Genomic DNA, 21,137 nt, shown 5'->3' with positions numbered 1-21,137 from the left:
GACATAGTAAACTGTGTCAATGCATGCCACCAACTGGTACATGCAAAAGTGCTCTTGGATCTAGTCAGGGTGAAGTCATAGTTGCCAATTGCTAATTAACAAAGTTTCTTTTAAGAGAGAATATTTTATGCAAATTACAATTATTCTTTCAAACCTAGTATTAGCTAATCTCCTGAAATTTATGTCAAACATAAGCACACTAGCTAGGAGTTTCATAAAAGTGACTGCTACATTAGCAATATGGACTCAAAGTTGACTGCTTTATTAGAGTATGTGACTGCTCTATTAGAGTAACTCAATTTTTCTGCTGTTTTTAGGCTTGAACTGTTTCAGTGAAAGCCAAACTTATACTTTGCTCCAGTTATACATAGATCTCATTAAATTAATCTGGAATATTCCACAATTCTTTTCGCTTAGAACTATTCTTGAGTTATTGCAGCATAATGGATACTCTTCTATTCCGTTTGTAAAAACTTCTAATTATTCTTGATTAACTATCACCTCTAATAAATAGAGATGTACAAATGTCACCAGAGAATTTGTTGAGTTTATTGATGAACTTTTATGTCAAATTTAAATTGATATATCGGGAATTTCTTATGATATATCGGGAATTTCTTACTTTATTGGCTGCCATTTTGAAATTTAAAAATGCTGACCTTGCAGGAATCTGTGCAAATGTAAACATTAATTTTCAGATTTCTCATGCTCTAAGCTTTCCAAAAATGTATAGGTTTGCTAATCTCCATAAACTTTGAACAAAAGTACATAGTGAACCTGACTATTAGCAAAAAAACCAAAATCGCTAAAATCATTAAATTTAGTCACCTTAAGGTAACCATTATTGCTGAAAAATATTCCAGGCCTCAACCAAGCAGGAAATGATAAAATCCGTTTATGGCTACTGGTAGGTTGAATAGCAAATGAATCGCCAGAAGGGGCAAGTTCAAGTGTACAGTGTAATGAGGTTTGCGATGCTAGCTCCGATGCACCAAATGTGGCTTTTGTGGTGAGTGTAGCAAAATCAATATACTCACCTTGTCTTGGATACATGGTGTTATAGGTAGTAGTGAGGGTCTATGAGAGGCATTTGTTAGCAATGGCAGTGGGTTGGTACCTTGGAGAACAGCAGAGTTGGGGGTAACGAGTTACATTTGTAATACATTATGTAATAATATTACCTATGTTGTAACAAAGTAATATAACCCATTACATGTCTTTATAATGAGTAATACAGTACAGCTCACGGGTAACGTCGCATGACGCGCATGACGTGTGCTCGAGTGACCCGTGTGGATGCAGCAAGGCTACAGTAATGTTCCATGATAGCCAGCTTTACTCGAGAGCGTCACGCAAGACCAGATAACAGGTCTCACCTATATATGGTCTTGGGAGGCGGAACTGGCTCAGTTCCGCCAGCTGCTATTGCAATGCCTGTGTTGTAGCTACCGAATACTTGGTAACCTACTCGACTCTGTCACGGACTACAGTCAGTACTGTAGCTAGCAGTAGCTACCGTAAACCTAGATGGATTGGTCGCCAAGTAATGCCACAGAACCCCAGTTAGTGCATTTTTCTGATTCACATTTTCTTTATCTAGATAGTTAAAGGAATGGTCAACCGAAGTTTCAACTCTAGAAGCCAAGAAATTTCAAAGTTACAGTGCTCCGAAGTGCTAACAGCAAAAAATCAATTTGTACAGTGACAATAAACTACAGGCGTTTAATAAAACAATCATAACATACAGATGCAGTCCTCTACCAAGATGAAACTTGCACCATCGAATTCTCCATGAACAAGCAAATCCATTGCTGGGTAAGTTTTGTCTTCCAGGCCTTTCCTACGTCCACGGGGGACCGGCGAAGACGAACGAATGTGAGAAAAAGCGATAGTGAACCGCTCGTCCAACGCAAGGAAGACTAACGCTTATATCTGCTGTCTCCGACACGAAACAAAGATTTTGGAACTCCTCTTGCTCTTGGGATCACGATGCTACCAAGGTTTTTAGTGTTATCACTTTCCTTCACTGTGAAACAAGCGCTTTAGAATTTACGGATTTTTTTTCATTTTCGTAAATATTCAACCCATTGCGTTCTGCAGGCCCAGCGTGCGTTTATTACATTCTACTGTATAATTAGCTAGCTAGGATTGCACGAACATAATTATGGGACCGATCACAAGTGTTATATGAATTTACTAAACTCAGTAGCGAGTGTTCTCATGTGTGGCGAGCTTCTCGCGCGGCTAGTGCATATCCACGCGATATTCCACAGGTACTGTACAGTACATTGCAAAAGAATGATCTCGCGAGGAGATGCGAGCATTACTCGCATGTGTATACTCACGACGTTACCTTTGAGCTGTACTGTATGTAGCGGACGCTACCCTTTGCAAAATTAGGGCGTTACATATTAACGAGTTAATGTAATATAACGCGCTACTTGTAGCGATGTAATGAATCACTCATATCGCACTACTTTCGAGTTACTACAATATAGCACGCTACTTTGTAATGCTTTATAGCGAGCAACCTTGTACATGGTTAGACATTTTCTTACGAGTGTAGTCTACATCATTCACGTGATCTGAACAAGTGTGTTGAGTACACATGATCTGAATAATGTGCCGACTCTACCAACATGTGGTTTAGTGAACTTTGTCGAATCAGACTCGAATGTGAGATCAAATGTCGGTGATGGCTGGTGTTCCCAGTTGCAGCAAAGTGCCAGTACCCTCCACATTTAACGGTTGGAATTACAGTCACTATTTTGTTGTCGTCCAGGACCATGAAGGTGATAAGAATATGCGGGTGCATAGTAAGTTATGTGTTGGCAATAAAACTTTGTCGAGCGCGCGAAACACAACTTCTAACTTTTAAAAACCACCTTGCCAATGTTTATAAAGCATGGTTTTAGTAGCGAAGGAAGTGGAGCAAGCAAATGAAAGCTCGGAAAGAAGGAAACGAAAGATTGATGAGCAGCAAAGTGAACCAAGTCAACCACAAAAGAAACAGTGTACTTTGCCGAATAATACTGTTCCAGCCACCAGATTGCAAAATTTGTTTTCCAATTATGTTATTGAAGAGATGATGCCTTTATCCACTGTGGAAGCTCCAGCCTTTCTAAAGCTAATTGGTGGGATTTGCTCTTCGCCACTGCCTGGCAAAAAGTCTTTACACTTTATATGGATGATCTGTATGATGAAATGGTGCAGAGAGTCAAGACGTCATTGGAGAAAGTTAACCATATTTACACTACAGTAGATGTGTGGACCGCTTATAACCAGAGTTTCCTAGGAATGACGGTCCACTGGATTGACCCAATTAGTTTGAAATGACAATAAGTTGCAATTGCGTGTACTAGAGTAACAGGGCACTATACATGCGATACTCTTGCTGCTAACATAGAGCATATACACACTTCATATGAGCTTACTGGGAAAATTAACTCTACAGTCACTGATAATAGATCAAATTTCGTAAAGGTCTTTGCAATATTTCATCATCCATTTGATTGTTCATCACCATCTGTTGAAGCAACAATGCTAGTTACTGAAGAAGAACTTAAATGATAATGAAGAAGAGAATGCCAACACACTTTTGAGGACGTGGATCAATTGCTAGACGTTAACAATGATAGTGATGATCTTACCCAGTTACAATATGGCTTGCCGGCCCATGAAAGGTGTGCTGCACACACCTTAAATTTAGTGGCCAGTAAAGATGTAGACAAACATTTATCTGCTTCAAGGGCTCTTTATAGAAGATCCTTTGCTAAGTGTGCAGCAGCCTGGAATAAGGCAAGCAGGTCATCTTTAGCATCTGATACTGTCCAAGAAATTTCAAAGCGAAAGCTCATTGTCCCAAGTCCTACTCGATGGAACTCATATAATGATGCCATTGTTTAGATAACAGAAAATACAACAGATGAACTAAATGAACTGTGCACGAGGTTGGGGTTGTGATGTTTTAGTGACAAGGAGATTGCTTTTCTAAAAGACTACCGTGCTATTTTACACCCACTTGCCAGGGGATTGGACATCCTTCAAGGGGAAGATAACTGTTCCATAGAAACAATCGGCAGTGGGCAGGGCAGTGAGTTTGAGGGCAGTGGGGTGGCATTCGAGCAAGCAGGCCGGGCTCACACTAGCTCCCTTATGGGGGTGGGCAGGGGAACTTGCATGTTAACTGCCCTTTAGATCAGGTATAACTCAGCAGCATTTGTTAATAGAAAGGTTTGAGTAGGTTCAGACAACCAACACCCTCTCACAATTGCACAACAACAAGTATATGTTAGAATAATAATGGAAAATTTTGAAATTTGAATGATGCAAGATTTAATCTGAGAGCATTTCAGTGACATGTGTATACTTGAATTAAGTATTGCCATACATAATGATTGTACAAGTAAATGAATTAGTTATTAATGAAGGCTTTTTAAACAGACCGATGCACTTCATCGTATGTATAGACACATTTTTAGGTGCAGACAGATATGGATAAATTCCATAGCAGAACCAACTACATATTATGTATCTGCTGAATGTTCTATTGGGGTAGTTAGGTGACTGCTCTATTAGAGTATCTCAATCTTGTGCACCTCCAATGGTGATCCCAGTGATCTGGGCCTTTGTTGGATAACCTTTAGCACATATCCAGTGATAATGCCTTGAAAAGATGGTCATAAGGTGGGTTCAATGAGTATTTGTACTATTACTCATCAGTATAACTATGCTAAGACAAAAGTTCATTACAGTCTTCAGCATATTGATCAAGTAAAGTCTAAAGTGAAGGGGGAGCTTCATCCTCCATATCCCTCCCCTAGATCCACCCCTGGAACTGCATGCTACGCAATGAGTACGCATGTAGCTAGCTATAACTATAGCTGGCCAGTCATATAAGGTCCAATCTATCAGGCTTTTATTCAAGGTGAGCATCATCTACGTATATAGATATAAAGCTAAAAGCTGTCTGTCCATCTGTCACGCCACTTACTTACTTACCAAACTCAGTGTGAATTGACACAATCTGTGCTGATAATGAAGCACTCGTCATCCAGCTACTCTAAGATTATTATCACAAGTTCACGCATGCTTCTGTTCGGTCTCTACAGCAAGTAGAAGGCCAAGGTGTAGAGAAAACTTGAGCAACATTCCTTTGAAAACCACAGTACATACCTGTTCAAGTGGTAAAACGCCTGACCAGTGTGTAAGAGGTCGTGGGTTCAAATTCACGTGTTGGCAGATTTTTTTTCTTTTTGTGCACACCTTTTTAAAACTCGACTTTTAACTCATCATATCTTGGCATGCAAAGCACGTGTTGACGTGGAATTTTGGTGAAATTAAACTCCCATCATCTGGCAACTTGAGTAATGTAGCAAATCAATATGTGCTTTTGTTTGTTCTTTATAGAGTGATGAAGGCACTGGTGTAGGGAAGGATCACTGTAAAATTGAACTACATTTCTGTCAAAACCACAGTGTGATAAACAACCATGGCAATTTGCTCACCTCCCTTAGCCCCAAGTTATTATAACCAACATGAGTTCAAGGTCATACCTTTTTTATCACTTTTGGGACCTTTTTCATGCACCTTCTATCTGTTTCATGTAAGTCTTCATCTACAAACTCTTATGCTCAGTTTTTCAGTACTGGAAGATAACTTCCTTACATCATAGGGACTCTTATAGTATTTTTGGGGTAGGGCAGGCAAATTTCCGACATATTTGTCTATTTGTTTATTGGTCTAGTGTGTTGTATTACAGTAGGTACAAGCTTCTTTCACACTTACTGCTGCAGCATCCAGAATATCTACATCTGTGTTTTAAGCACATGGGTGTGCACTGACATGCAAAACTGTTTGTTCAGATTTACCTCATTACTGCTGCTGTAGTAAATAAACAACTTGCATGATTGGATAGTTACTTCTGTGCATCTAAAAAATGATATTACTGGAACCATGCAGATACAATAGTTTATACTGAGGAGCTGTGTGCGACCTGGCATAACTGTTTCACTAATCCTGCTTACATCCTTTCACTCTAAAGGATCACACATTACCTTAATGGTCAATTACACTGTAGGTGTTTTAAAACTAGGTTTTTGTATGGCAAATGTAATTTATTGCTCACCATTAAATTGAAGTTAACGTGCTCAGTATACATAGCATGTGGCAAAAATTTCAATAATAAAAGTTGAGGCAATAACACTTGATAAGCAAGTTCTGGAAGCTCATGTGCTATACCATGTCTCATGAGTCAACACCCTGTTAAAGTGTGATATTATCTCTGGCTGTAAAAAAGTACCAGATTCTGATACTAAACGCTCTGTCTTTACTGAAAAGGTGACCCGTTATCAATCCGTCATCATTGCTGCCATGAACGAGTGTACCACTGCTGACTCTCCAATTTTTGTTCGTCAACCACTAACAGCACCACCCCGCCGCCGAGCCCAAGTGGATGCCTAATACTGCCGTTACCGTTGTCCTAACACTGCTGTCATTCTGATGTGCATGAGTTATTTTGTGTGCATTTTGTTATTTCAAATGTATGTTGTTCACAGCTGCAGTAATTATTGCAGGGGCGTACACAGGAATTTTGAAAAGGGGTTTCCAGTAGAGCCAAGTGACTGTTATATTAGAGTAGCTAATATTGCCTGACTGCTTTATTAGAGTATTTCGATCTTTCACTAAAATCATACTTCAGAACAATGTTATAAGTGCTGCTATCATGTGATAAACTATTATTTAACTAAGATAAAGGTTTAAAATGTGTCCTGTTCCATGACAGATTCCAGATTCTGGAAACCTGAAGTTTCAATTTCTTAATGTTTCAAGTACAGTATAAAATTCAAAGGGGTTTCCTGAAACCCCTGGAAACCCCCTCCGTACACCCCTGTATTGTAATACCAGCCACTCGTTGCACACTAGCAGCCGAACCCTACAGCCTTGTGGGCGCACCCAAACCCTAACTAGCGGCTTTAACAGTAATGGCATTGAAATCCCACCTTCAGCACTACTGCAGGGAACAAAACTGCAGTAGTAGACCATCTCTACAACCACATATGATCACTTTCTGAAAGAGCAGCTGAAAGTAACCCTGCTGCTGACACGCATGGCTCCCAAGCAGCAAATTCTACTACCAAATCAACAACTTCCAGTGCCCGATCAGCACATTCTACAACACAGGCAACAACACAGTCAGTAAATTCCAGCACTCCACCTCTGCGACAACAACTTACATTTCGGAAGGCTCCATTTCATATTAACATGTAATTGGTTAATTACAAAGTCATAACAGATCAAATGACTGCTTACCTCCAACAGTATCAAAACCCACCAGTAGAAAACCAGGTCAGTAACAGTGGAAATGTTATAGATGATGATAACCTGTCTGTTGCATCGGGGTCAACCCATGCCACTGTCTTGGTTCAAGCTCAATTGTAAATTCATTACCTGTTGTAACATCAGGTGCCACGTTACCTGCTGTCACTAGGACCCCGCTACCTGCAACAATACTTGCTGTTACCATCCTTCCACCTCTGGCTAACTCAACAAGGACTCCACTACCCGTCATCCCCACTAGGATCAAGATAAGATAGCAAGAAGTGAGTATATTGACTTTGCAACCTTGTTATCTAAAGCCATGTTTGGCACAAACAATCCCTTGACCCAGCAGTCAATAACAATTTAACTTAATCCTGATGGTGACTCATTCGCCATCCAACCCATGGCTACTGCCAGCAATTCCTTCGCAATAATACTCTCCTTTGCTACTTGGATGGGGACCTGGAACATATACTTACCAGTTCACACATCCCTTAACCCCTCTTGTGCACTAGAATTAATACATTACCAGTGCATTATAACCTCTGACCCCCCTTGTCAGCATGGCTTAAACTCGACCAAAAAATTCACACCAAAGCTGCAAATGACTCATCTCTAAGATGGGATACTCATGACTCTGACTTATGGCTTGAATGCTTTACCGCAAACGCTATACAATCACTGCACTGGCCATTCCCTCATTGTGGATCCATTAGACATTTCCCTGACAGATGTCCTTTTTGTCCCTCATCTTCAAGCACTCGAGCAGGAAACAAACTACCTTCTGGACAGCCATCTCACTCAAATGTACATCAAAAATGCTCACCCATTTGTCGAGATTACAACCAGGCAGGCTGCTACCGCACATACACCCCCTGTATTACAACTATGTCCACAAATGCGACTACTGTGGAGGTGACCACCCGGTCAAGAGCTGCCCATTCCGTGGACAGCCCAGACCTCAACAAACCCTACCATGGACCCTGATACGACCGTTTGTTCTTTAACGTGAGCTAAGTAACTATGCCAACAAAGCCTTTGTTAGGCAGCTCATTAATAACTTACGACACAGCTATACAATCGGCTATGCAGGACCTCAGTTTACTTACTTTGCTAATAATTTATACTCAGCATCTCAGCAGCCAGAAATAATTGATGCCACCCTGAAAGATGTGTGCAAAACTGGACGTGTTCTTGGACCCTTTCGCTACCCCTCCCGAACTTCCGTACCTCTGGTTTAGGCCTTGTGCCAAAACATGACAGAGGATAGCAAATCATTTATCACCTTTCAGTACGTCATAAATGTAAAGCTTACATCAACCCAACAGAATATTCTCTACCTTATTGCACAATAGATGATGCACACAAAGTAATTAACACGTTAGGCCCAGGTGCACTTATGAGCAAAATTGATCTTAAAAATGCATTTCGTCTCATCCCAGTTAGACCAAATGAGTGGAACCTTCTTGGGGTGTGCTGGGGTGCAATTCTATGTAGACACATGTTTGCCTTTCGGCCTCAGGTCAGCCTCCCACATCTTCAACGAACTATCAACTACTATTCACTGGATTTTGTAGCACTCTTACAGCGTACAACATCTACTCCACTACTTGGATGACTTCTTCACTGCCGGTCCCACTGATTCACCAGCGTGTATGCAAATCACAGCCATGTTCATGCTTTGTGACAGGATCAATGCCCCAATTAAGATGTCCAAAGTCATAGGCCCCACCACTTTACTGATCTTCCTGAGAATTCAACTGAATACAATCTCTAGGGAGGTCAGTATCTCGTCTGAAAAGAAACTGGAACTTCTTCATGAATTTCACTGGATGATGCACAAGGATAGCTACACAAAGAAGGAACTACTTTCTTTAATTGGGAAGTTGTTGCAAAGTACTACCTGCTGGTAGACTCTTTCTCCGTAGAATGATTGACTTATCCACACCAGTAAAACAACTAAAACATCACATTCCGTTAACCACCGAGGCGCAACTATATATCAAGTGTGCACGCATGGGGTTCATTTTGGTCCCGTCAAAAAATCCTATTCCACTGTGACAATCGATCAGTGGTGGACATATAAGGGTCAACAGGGTGACAAAGGGTCAACTTGTGCCACACACACTATGGCTTTAGTACGGCTACTGTATTTTTGTGCTGTACACCATGACCTTAATGTATATGTGTAGTCCATGTGCAGGGTGTCTACAGGTAATGAAATTGCTGATACTCTTTCCCGTTTTCAGATAGACAGGGCTAGTTCCCCCAATGCCAACCCAACTCCAACCCAACACCGGGCACCATCCCTACATGGCAAATGCAAACCTTCATGCAAGCCTCCTGCAGTGCTGGTAACATGAAATTTCCCAGTCCACAAGGCGTATCTACCACTCAGGCCTCACCAAGTTCCAATTATTCTGTGACCAGTACAACCTAGCTGCACTGCCAGCATCCTGTCTAACTCTGCAATACTTCTGTGTACATGAGGCCCAACACATCTCCTACAAGACCATAAAAGGGTACCTGGCAGCCATCCGTCTAAGGCATATTGAGCACAGCCTTCATGACCCTACCACTGAAAACCTTCTCCAGTTGGTGTGTATAAAACCTGACATTAGCACGCATTCTTTATCATTAAATTTTTATAATCTACTTAGCTAAGTGTATATTCTGGTGAAACTTCAGCCTCATAAGCCCAGACCTTTTGGAGTTACAGCCCTACAAAGTAGCAACAGCAGAAGGATCAATTTGTACAGCAAGTATAGGTACAGGCAATTACTACGTAAAATGGTTGTAACTTATGGACACAAAAATATACACAGGGTGTTGCAATTTGTACCATTGTGCTTGTCATGAATAGGGGAATCTATTGCTGGGTAGATTTTTGTCTTGTATATATCATTTTTCTTCAAAGACGAAATCAGTAAAGAAAGATCTATCACATACATCTTCTTCAATGTGACATCAACAAATGCCCATAACTTACGTTCTCCTTTAGATTACTGCAATGAAACTAACTTCTCTTAAGTAGGCAAATAAGATAACAGCCAGACCCTTTTTTCACAAATAACAAAGCGCTTAAAAATTTTACGGATTTTTAAAATAATACTTGTGTATTTTACCCATTGTAAACAAAGCATTATACTATTAGATCAAGCTTGCACAATTAGCTATGTCTGGTTTTCGCATATCCAGTCACATATTTATATTTAGCTGCTCATCCTAGTGACTCACATAGAGTCTCACCAGTACATTAGCAGACAGACAGACCTGACAATTTTAAATAACTGCATTTTTGTGTGACCAATTAGTATTAGTGTTTAATTGATATCACAAAATATATGGACATTGTTCAATTTTCAATCAAAGACGTGTGTTATTCTTTCATGTATCTTCTATAGGAAATGCAACAGATGATACCGATACTCATAGATTCCAATCTGCTCATCAGCCTACCTATGCAGCTGCTCAGCCACCAACTCTTAGTGCTGCTAACACAAGAATAGGTGGGTTTGCAATCACAAGCTATGTACATGTATCAGTACAGGCGTTTAAGCATTATAATGATTCAAGATGCATAAAATACTACTTTTATTAAAGTTTAACAAGTTCATGTTTATTAGAATTTGAGTATTTGATTAAGTAGTTATTCTAACAATAAAACAAGTTGTTTAAGGAGCAATTTCTTGGCCACCGCCATATATTTCATAACTTTTAAAACCCACTTCAAAATAATATATAAATACCATAACACTTTTACTAAAACAGTGCTTATGAATGCAGTAATGAGCAACAGAGGTGCATAGTATATCAAAAGGATATCCCTCCAAGGAAGGGCTAATGTGTTCAAAAATTAAGTAATGAAGCAGTGATCCAAGCAATAAAACAAGGTGTATGGATAATATGTGATTGAATCTGCAAGAATCCCACATCTTACTAATTTTATAGTAGAATGCAATGAATGCAATGGATAAAATTGATCCCCAAGAGACAAGTTCAAGAGGAGTTCAAAAATTTTGTTCATGTCAGTACTTCCAAGGAGACAGAAGATATGAGCAATAGTCTGTCTTGAGTGGTTTGTTATCATTTTTCTCACGTTTTCACCTTTGCCATGGTCATAGGAAGCTCCTGGAAGACAAAACTTACCCAGCAATGGATTCGCCTTTTCATTAAAAACCCAATGATGTAGGTTGCATCTCAGTAGAGGACTGCATTCTTAAATTATGACTGTTTGATTAAGCAGTGCACCTGTACGTAGGTTATTTTCCAGATTGTCACAGTACAAAAATTAATTGATTTTTCTGTTGTTGCTACTTTGTATATAGCACTGTAACTTTAAAATTTCTTGGCTTCTAGAACTGAAACTTTGGTTGAGCATTCCTTTGGCTACTTAAATGTAATTTGAAAATGCTGTTGCAGATCCAGTTAAATATAGCTATTTGGGAAAATTCCTATATTGGCATGTTATAACAATCTAATCAAAAACAGCCAAGCTGTAAAAAAAGGTGTAGCCCCCAAGTGAAATATGTGAAATCCAAGGTGGTGGCCAATAAATGGCTGTGATGGTACGTTAATGGAAAAAGGCCATGGTGAAAAAGATGTGAAATCCAAGGTGGCGGCTAAGAAATGGCTGTGATGATAGGTTAATGGTAAAAATTTTAATAACGACCATTCAGGTGAATTTGGTGCCAGCACCTTTTTCACAATGGCCTTTTCCCATTAACCTACCATCACAGCCTTTTCTTGGCCACCATCTTAGAATTTCACATCTTTTTTCACTTGGGGCTGTACCTTTTTTTACAGCTTGGCCGTTTTTGATTATATATCACTTCTTTTTGTATTTGTATACCCCAAAGCCGGACTATGGCCAGCTTAGGGGCTTTTTCAATCATTCGTTTTTTTGTTTACCACAGAAAGAAGAAAAAAAACTTGAAAAGCAGATTTTTAATACTTCTGAATCAATTTATCAGTAATTATACAAATTATATACATATATTTATTACATGCCAAATATTCCCTACAGGATAACTTGTTTGCAGCTGATCTCTGTACTTGGTGACTTGAAATGTAGCTGAACTCTCTACAGGGTGATTTGCTTGTAGCTGAACTCTCTACTGGATTCTCTCTACAGGATGACTTGTTTCTAGCTGAGCTCTCTACAGGGTTATCTGTTTGTAGTTGAACTCTCTACAGGGCGATTTGTTTGTAGCTATAAGGGTGCATGCAGGGTAACTTGTTTGTAGCTAAACTCTCTACACTGTGATTTGCTTGTAGCTGAACTCCCTACATTGTGTCTAGTTTCTAGCTGAGTTCTCTACAGAATGGTTTCTTTGTATATAGCTGAACTCTCTACAAGGTGACTTGTTTCTAGCTGATCTCTCTACAAGGTGACTTGTATCTAGCTAAACTCTCTACAGGGTGAGCTGTTCGTAGCTGAACTCTCTACAGGGTATTTGTGTGTGTGTGGCTGAAGTCTCTACTGAGTGACTTGTTTCTAACTGAACTCTCTATAGGGTAACTTGTTTGTAGCTGAACGCTTTACAGGGTGATTTGTTTGTAGCTGAATTCTCTGCAGGGTGACTTGTTTCTAGCTGATCCCTCTATACAGTAACCTGTTTATAGCTGAACTCTCTACAGAGTGCATGGGTTCTTTGTAGCTGAACTCTCTACAAGGTGACTTCTTCTAACTGATCACTCTATAGAGTGACCTTATCTCTCTGCAGAGTGACTTTAATCTAGCTGAACTCTCTACAGGGTGATTTACTTGGAGCTGAACTATCTACAGGGCGATTTTTTGCAGCTGAACTCACTGCAGGGTGGTTTGTTTGTAGCTGAACTCTCTACATGATGGTTTCTTTGTAGCTGAACTCTCTACAAGGTGATTGTTTCTTGCTGATCTCTCTACAAGGTGACTTCTTCTAGCTGATCTCTCTATGGGTGACTTTTATCTAGCTGAATTCTCTACAGGACGACTTGTTTCTAGCTGATCTCTCTGTAGGGTAACTTGTTTGTAGCTGTGCTCTCTACAAGATGGTTTCTTTGTAGCTGAACTCTCTACAAGGTGACTTGTTTCTAGCTGATCTCTCTACAGGGTGATTTGTTTGTTGCTGAAGTCTCTACAGAGTGATTTGTATGTAGCTGAACTCTATACAGGGTGGTTTTTTGTAGCTGAACTCTCTACAGGGTGATTTGTTTGTACCAGAACTCTCTACAGGGCGATTTGTTTCTAGCTGAGTTTTCTGCAGCGTAATTTGTTTGTAGCTGAACTCTCTACAGGGTGGTTTCTCTGTAGCTGATCTCTCTACAGGGTGACTTGTTTCTAGCCGATCTCTTTCTAGGGTGATCTGTTCATAGCTGAACTCTCTAAAGGGTGATTTATTTGTAGCTGAACTCTCTACAGGGTGATTTGTTTGCAGCCGAATTTTCTGCAGGGTTATTTGTTTGTAGCTGAACTCTCTACAGGATGGTTTCTTTGTAGCTGAACTCTCTACAAGGTGACTTGTTTCTAGCTGATCTCTCTACAAGGTAACTTCTTCTAACTGACCTCTCTACAGGGTGACTTTTATCTAGTTGAACTCACTACAAGGTTTTCTGTTCGTAGCCGAACTCTCTACAGGTGATTTGTTTCTAGCTGATTTGTTTCTAGCTGATCTCTCTGTTTGTGGCTGAACTCTCTACAGGGTGTTTTTTTGTAGCTGAACTCTCTACAAAGTGATTTCTTCTAGCTGATCACTCTACAGCATGACTTGTTTCTACTTGAACTCTCTACAGGGTGATCTGTTCGTAGCTGAACTCTCTACAGGATGGTTTCTTTGTAATGCTGAACTATCTTCAAGGTGACTTCTTATAGCTGAACTCTCTACAGGGTGATCTGTTCATAGCTGATCTCTCTAAATGGTGGTTTCTTTGTAGCTGAACTCTCTACAAGGTGGCTTCTTCTAGCTGATCTCTCTGCAGGGTGATTTGTTTGTAGCTGAATTTCTACAAGGTGACGTGTTCTAGCTGAGCTCTCTCTCTTTTTCTAGCTGATCACTCTATACAGTAACTTGTTTGTATAGCTGAACTCTTAACAGGGTGGTTTTTTGGTTGCTGAATTCTCTACACGGTGACTTGTTTGTAGCAGAATTATCTACAGAGTGACTTGTTTGTAGCTGAACTCTCTACAGAGTAACTTACTTATAGCTGATCGTGAACCTTGTATAAAGTGATTTGTTTGTAGCGAACTCTCTACAGGGTTACTTGTTTGCAGCTGATCAACTTGTTTGTATAGATGAACTCTCTACAGGAGAGTTTCTTTGTAGCTGAACTCTCTACACAGTGACTTGTTTGTAGCTGAACTCTTTTCAGTGCATGACTTGTTTATAGCTGAACTCTCTTCAGTGTGACTTGTAATGTTCTGAATCTCTACAGCGATATATTTGTAGCTGAACTCTCTACAGGGTGACTTGCTTATAGCTGAACTGTCTATAAGATTAGCTGTTTGCAGCTGAAGTCCCTACAGAATAACTTGCAATATATATATATATATATATATATATATTAGAATTCTATAATGGAGTAGTAGCTGAATGTTCTGTTAGGGTGACTGTTCTATTAGAGTATCTTGCATTTGCTACACAGAGTTGGCTTTCAAATCATGACTCAGTGGTTTGTAATCTGATTATTTTGTACTACTGCAAGAACTTTCTACGATGATTATTCCAGCTACATACCAATTTTCAGCTCATTGCCCGAAGTGGTTTGCCTGGTAGACATGAAATTATTGGTATTTTAATTCATAAATCTCGATCGCACAATTGTTACACACCTTCAGTTTCGTGTCATATCTCCATGATCTTTATTTTGATTGCTTTCAAACCACCAAAAGGCACTCCTACAATGGTTGATGTACCCACAAACTGATTTTCAACGCATTCCATTGAGCGGTTTACCCTGTAGGCGTGACAACAAATCGGTCTTGTTTTACGTGAATAATTGGTCATAAATCCTGAAGCATTTCATCGGATTTGCACCAAATTTGATACTAAGGTTCGCCTTTGGACTCCCTTTATGTGTGCCAAATTTCAAGGTAATCAGATTACGCGTTTGTGTTTTATAGCAATTTTTGCAAAATGTACAAAAATACGAAGAGAAAAAACAAAGAAAAAAATTGAAACTTTGGCTGCTTGTATCTCGAAATGGCTAGGGCGATTTCCTTCAAATTAGGTATGTGGGCTCCCCGAGCTGGCAGGCAACTCTGCAGCAAATTTGGTTCCAATCAGATAAGGGATCACCAAGATACAAAGATGTGAAAATGATGTTTTCTTTCTTCCTGTCAATATACCCACAGTGTGGCGTGCCGGCTTCTTGGGCTGCACAACACACTATCGTGCAGTTGCACGACACACTATCATGCGGCTGCATGACACACTATCGTGTGTCTTGATTAATTTCATTCAATGCTAAAGTAGGGATTCTTCCACTTAACTGCATGTGTAGTAATGTGACTCATCATCCATGTATCTTATTTCACTAATTTTTGGTGCTCAGATCCCTTTACATAAATACTTTATAGTTTAATTGTTTAGTATGATTGCTATATGTGATCTTCTCAGCAAAAACTCACCTTGTTTGCACAACTTGTGATTTATTAAAGATTTTCTCAGCATTGTGTCCAAGGAATGGATTATGAAAATTTCAGCATATTGTTGTGTATAGTTTTGGAATTATAGCGCTAGACTATAGGGAGAGCAAGAAAATCAATTTGTACAGCAACTATACTAAATAAACTACATTCACAGCCATAACTTCCATTTGCATTTCTCTAAAATGTTGGAATGTGGCTTAAAATGTTCACAATGGATTAGCAAATCAACCAAACTATAGTGGTTGGCCCTGTAGTCACTTACATATGTGGGTATAAAGGCAGTTTAGTTGAAGAAATGACAACAATCTTATTTACAATTATTACCTCTTCATAAACAAACACACATGACATGCATAATGTTGGGGCTACAAAAAGTTTTTGAACTCTCCATGAGCAGGAAAATCACCGAAATCAGATGGTGTATAGTTTCAATCGATTTGAGTTTGTCTTCTCTGAGTAATAGCCCAATAAAAACATGTGTATTTTTTCTTTGTAGCATGTGAATTTTATGATATTTAATTTTTTTTCTCAAAAACGTATGCTTGTGCAAACAAGTCAGATTTTTGCTGAGACAGTCACATACAATATACATGTGTGACTGTTCCATTAGAATATTGTACAGTACATGGCTGTTGTATAAGGGTGAGTGCTTTATTAGACTATCTCAATCTGGATGCTAATGTTGAGTGAGCCTCTGGTAGAGACTTATGTGATATAACAAGGGGTGTAGTTGTTGTGCCTTCTTTGAGCAAACTAATCAGGGACATGGTGCTGTGCTCTGTTTTAGATCTGATTTAATAAGTGCAGCTATCTACTAGTGGTGTGCGATATAGGATATTTTCCTATCACGATTATTGCACAAATATATTACGATACGATATATATCACAATATACAACAACTCATCACTCAGCTAGTGTATTTACACTGATGACACTTGTAGCAGTGATGTACTAGAAGTACAATACAACATGGTACATGGCTAACATACAACATTGCAAGCTCTTTTATCAAAAAAAAGTACAGTGTACAATGACATCTTGGGTACATTTTTCTCTAATTATAGTTAAATCTATACCTAGGCTTATATCACGATATAAAGATTCTATATCATATCACGATATAAAACTTTTTATCACGATATTTCGATATGTTATAGTTATATCCCGGTACGAGGGTGATATCATTGTTATTACACGAGTCCGAGGCGGAGCCGAGGACGAGTGTAATAACAATGATATCATCCGAGTATACAGGATATAACTGTTTTATATCCCAGTGCGCGGGAGTGCGCAGAAGTTTACGGATAGTAAATTAAGTTCCGGTTTGAGTTCCTGTCACTGTGCTCAAGATTTCGTCCGAATTGTGTGGAGATTCTACTTCGTAGCTACAAGAGAGACCTTACATACTGCCTACAAACTGTAGCGAAGGCCAGTGTTATGAAGCAGCGGTTCCAGGTACGATTCACCTTCGTCAGAAATTGGTATGGTGGTGTCGCGTGGTGTGCAAGAGAAAAATAAAGACCAACAAGTGGCTACCATAGTCCAAGATAGAACGATGAAGCTAGAGGAAGTTAGTTCTTCACCATATTGACCGTTGGGAGTGATTGCTGGAGCGAAAATCGTCACGGACTATTCTTGACATTTGTTAAACTAGCTATCACGGTATTGGTAACTTGTAGTGTTATTGTGTAAAGGATTAACAGTTTTCTTGTAAGATTTAGGTAGTTTTAAGTGCTGTATTGGTGTGTTTTGTATCAATATTTCCTTATTTGGCTTTTTGTTCCATTGGTAAACAATGCCATTCGCGGTTATTATGATGTCACGAAAGAGACTGAGTGGCTCCGCAACAGGGTGATAAGTTAGTTATCACTGGGTGATAACTAATATATCGTACAGTAGCAGCGCCGCTCTGTCTAGCTGTATGGTAGTTATAACCCAGCGCGGCGCTTTGATACTCCCACACACTGGGGTTTAAATATCTCATATCGCACATCACTACACTACTATCTACCCATTCTTACAATAGCATAAATGCTTCAAATGCATTCTTTTGTGGTTATTGAATACGTGATTTCATGGTGACTAAATATAAATAAATTTTTGAAATGGAAAAATTTAATGCCTTGTTATGGTTTCTTTGTATAAATGAAAGTGACAACATGGAGGTGAAAGATAAATACAAGGAACAAAGGGGTATTATACACTTGTCAGAACCTGAAAGACATATGCCATATGTGAGTTTGTTATTGTGGTGTGAAATGGTGGCCATTGACTGCTTCATTTGACCTCTAGCCTTGTGACAGTGGTCAGGTAAGCAGGTAGACCAAAAGCCAGGTTTGGTGAATTTTAAATTAAATATTAATCGTGTTCTGGAGTATTTTTCTTGTTTTAATGCTAGATTTGACATTAGATACATTAAGATGAGGTGCTGTCACATATGATATGTGACCCAGTCTGGGAAAACCGGGCTTATCGCCTATTTAAAAGTATCGAGAAACGCCAGTTTTAAGTATTTAGTGTGTTGTAGCTCACCAATGGTTAAAGCTATGTGTACCAAATTTTCACACGTTTTACACCAATTCCTTACCTTCCAGAACATCCACTGTGCAAGTAGCCAACAGCTAAGTTTCCCACCATTTTAGATAGTTTTTAAACCGAGGTTGACTGTATCAGGCGACTGCAAATTGGGTGGGAGGCGGGGGCCCTGGAAGGTGGGCAAGATGGTGTTCAAAAATTGAAAAGGAAGGCCAAGGGATGAATTAGGCCAAGCTTTGGGCCAGTGAAGTCTCAAAACTGGCTAAAATGACAGGAAATTCACAGCAGAGGTACTTACTCAATACCACAGAGCTGTACAGCTACATGCAGTCATCCCCAGGCTGACCAGAGCTCTATTAAGGCCCCACACCACACATACGGATCGCCACTGGGCTTGGGAAACGCAGCCAGCAAAACCAGACCACTCAAGTCTAACTGATTTTGATTGTGGAATTAGATAGTCTATTTATGTAGCTTTGTGTCCTGGGTAAAAAATCGAATCTGCTGACATGGGCAATAAGACTGGTTTTCTCAGACTGGGTCACATATTTAGTTCTATGATGATTTTTGACAGCAGCATTTTATGGGTGGGGGAGGGGGTATCTAATGGAGCAAACTATCATATTGTATTGTACTACTTCCACTTGTTAGTGCATTCCAAGAATTACTACAATACTAAATCATTAAATTTCTATAATTAAACTTTATCTCCCCACTATAATATAATCATACTTCATTGGATTGATTGTGGTATTAAGTTTTGTGAACAATATAAAGTTTAGGAAACTAGAGATAGTTTACATTTCAATGACCTGTGTTTAATTGCTCACCATGCATATAAACCCTCAATCAAATTACGGTTCCACTGATGCAGAAAAATGCCTACTGATCCGATACCGATATCTATCAGTAAACTTTCACCGATACAGATACTGATACCGATAATTGCCATATAATTTACACACCGCTCATGTTGGCTATGTGTGGCTGCTCTATTAGAACATTTTGTTGTGCAGTGACTGTTCTATTAGAGTATTTCGATCTTTTTCATGCAAACATAGTAAGTAGCAGTTGCTCAATGTTTAACAAAGCAATTCCTGCACCATTTATGCTAGAATAATACTCAAACTATTTTCAGCCTGTTATACCCCACGTTTTGCTAGCATAGCATTTATGATGATAGTTATGATGATGACGATTGGTGCAAGTGGCTATAAATCGGTATTGTAACACCTATAACCAATACCGATCGATGCCAAAATGCCCAATATCAGCTTCGATTTGATACCGATCCGATTATTGATGGAACACTAAATCAAATCTTTTTGTATGCTTGTGTACATACTTATGCATTCATTTGAATCCTCTGTATAGGCTTGTTATTCTTGAATTATGTAATCACTATTTGCTATCAAAATTCATCATTAATACACTGACGAAGCGTGCTTGCAATTTTTCATGTGCATATGCAAGTAAATTACCCACATAGAACATACAGTTCATATCACAGGAACTCATGCTTTGCCTGTATAGTATGTGCTCTCGTGCCAGTAGTATAACTAAACATGTAGTTTGTAGTGGTTTGTAATTTCATTTGCTTAAAGTTAACTGTTTTGCATGCGTATACAGGAGGTACTGTGGCTGGACAACCCAAACCGGGAATACAGAGTGCTTTACTACCTCCATCTCTCTTTGCATTTCCAGCTAATCATCAAGATAATAGTAAGTTATTTTATGTGTGTACTGGCATAACATCTTTAAGCATGCCACAGTGAGAAATTTAACTATGAATGGCTGCCTGAGGGCCTGTCTTGTGCAAAAAATGTGTAAACCAAATTTCCATTAAACACCGCACCTTAAAAGGTTGCTGTGCCTTAAAAGATTGAGCATAAACACTGCCCTTGAATAAACATCACAGCTATATGAATCCATAATCCTCAATTGTTCTAAGGAATTGATTGCTTATCCTTGAGTTAGGTAGCTATCCATGCAGTAGCAGGAGTATAGCCAGACTTTTAGTGATGCCAGGGCATAGCTACATGACATTTATGGTGATGCCAGGGCCTAACTACATGACATTTAAGGTGATGCCAGGACCTAGCTGCATGACATTGTATACAATGTCATGTTGCTAGGCCCTGGCATCACCAAAAGTCTGGCTAGTGGCATATCTAGACTCACTGGTTTGGTAAGGCACAAGAGCGAAAAAAGGTAACTGCCTACTCACAATGGCAGCCCTCCACCAAATTACTAATGTAGTACATAAAAATCATAACTGCATATTTGCTACACTGCTTCTCTGAATAGTGTAGCTGCTTTATTAGAGTGATTGACTGTTCTATTGGAGTATCTCAATCTTAAAATTTAAATTGTTGATTCCCTGGCCTAGACCAGGTTCTGGCTACGCCTCTGTTCAGCAATATTATGTGGTAGTGTTTTAGTTAGGAAAAAATAAGGGGATAGTCTCTATCTAGAGGCCATATACCGTACATCTGCTGTTTCCTATTAGTGCACATCCCAGTTAAATGTAATAGAGTTACTAAACATGAAGTAAGTAAAGCACATACTCTTCTTACATGTATAACAACAGTTTTTGTGTGCTGTAATAGGTACGGTAATGGGCCTTATCCAAAACTATGTGAAACCATATAA

General features: G+C 39.3%; 1 protein-coding gene across 5 annotated transcripts in view; it reads left to right on the top strand.

The window, feature by feature from the left end:
* Window positions 1-21,137, top strand: part of LOC136266343 (uncharacterized) — a 147,241-nt gene that overhangs the window by 103,101 nt on the left and 23,003 nt on the right. For all 5 annotated transcript variants that reach the window (XM_066061362.1, XM_066061365.1, XM_066061361.1 and 2 more), the window contains 2 exons: window positions 10,725-10,829; window positions 20,115-20,207. In XM_066061362.1, the coding sequence (XP_065917434.1) occupies window positions 10,725-10,829; window positions 20,115-20,207 (198 nt within the window). The remainder of the gene's footprint in view (window positions 1-10,724; window positions 10,830-20,114; window positions 20,208-21,137) is intronic.

The sequence above is a fragment of the Dysidea avara genome, chromosome 9 (assembly GCF_963678975.1).
Source record: "Dysidea avara chromosome 9, odDysAvar1.4, whole genome shotgun sequence".
NCBI lineage: Eukaryota > Metazoa > Porifera > Demospongiae > Dictyoceratida > Dysideidae > Dysidea > Dysidea avara.
The sequence above is the reverse complement of the archived record's forward strand: the minus strand, read 5'-3'. Positions and strand labels throughout refer to the sequence as shown.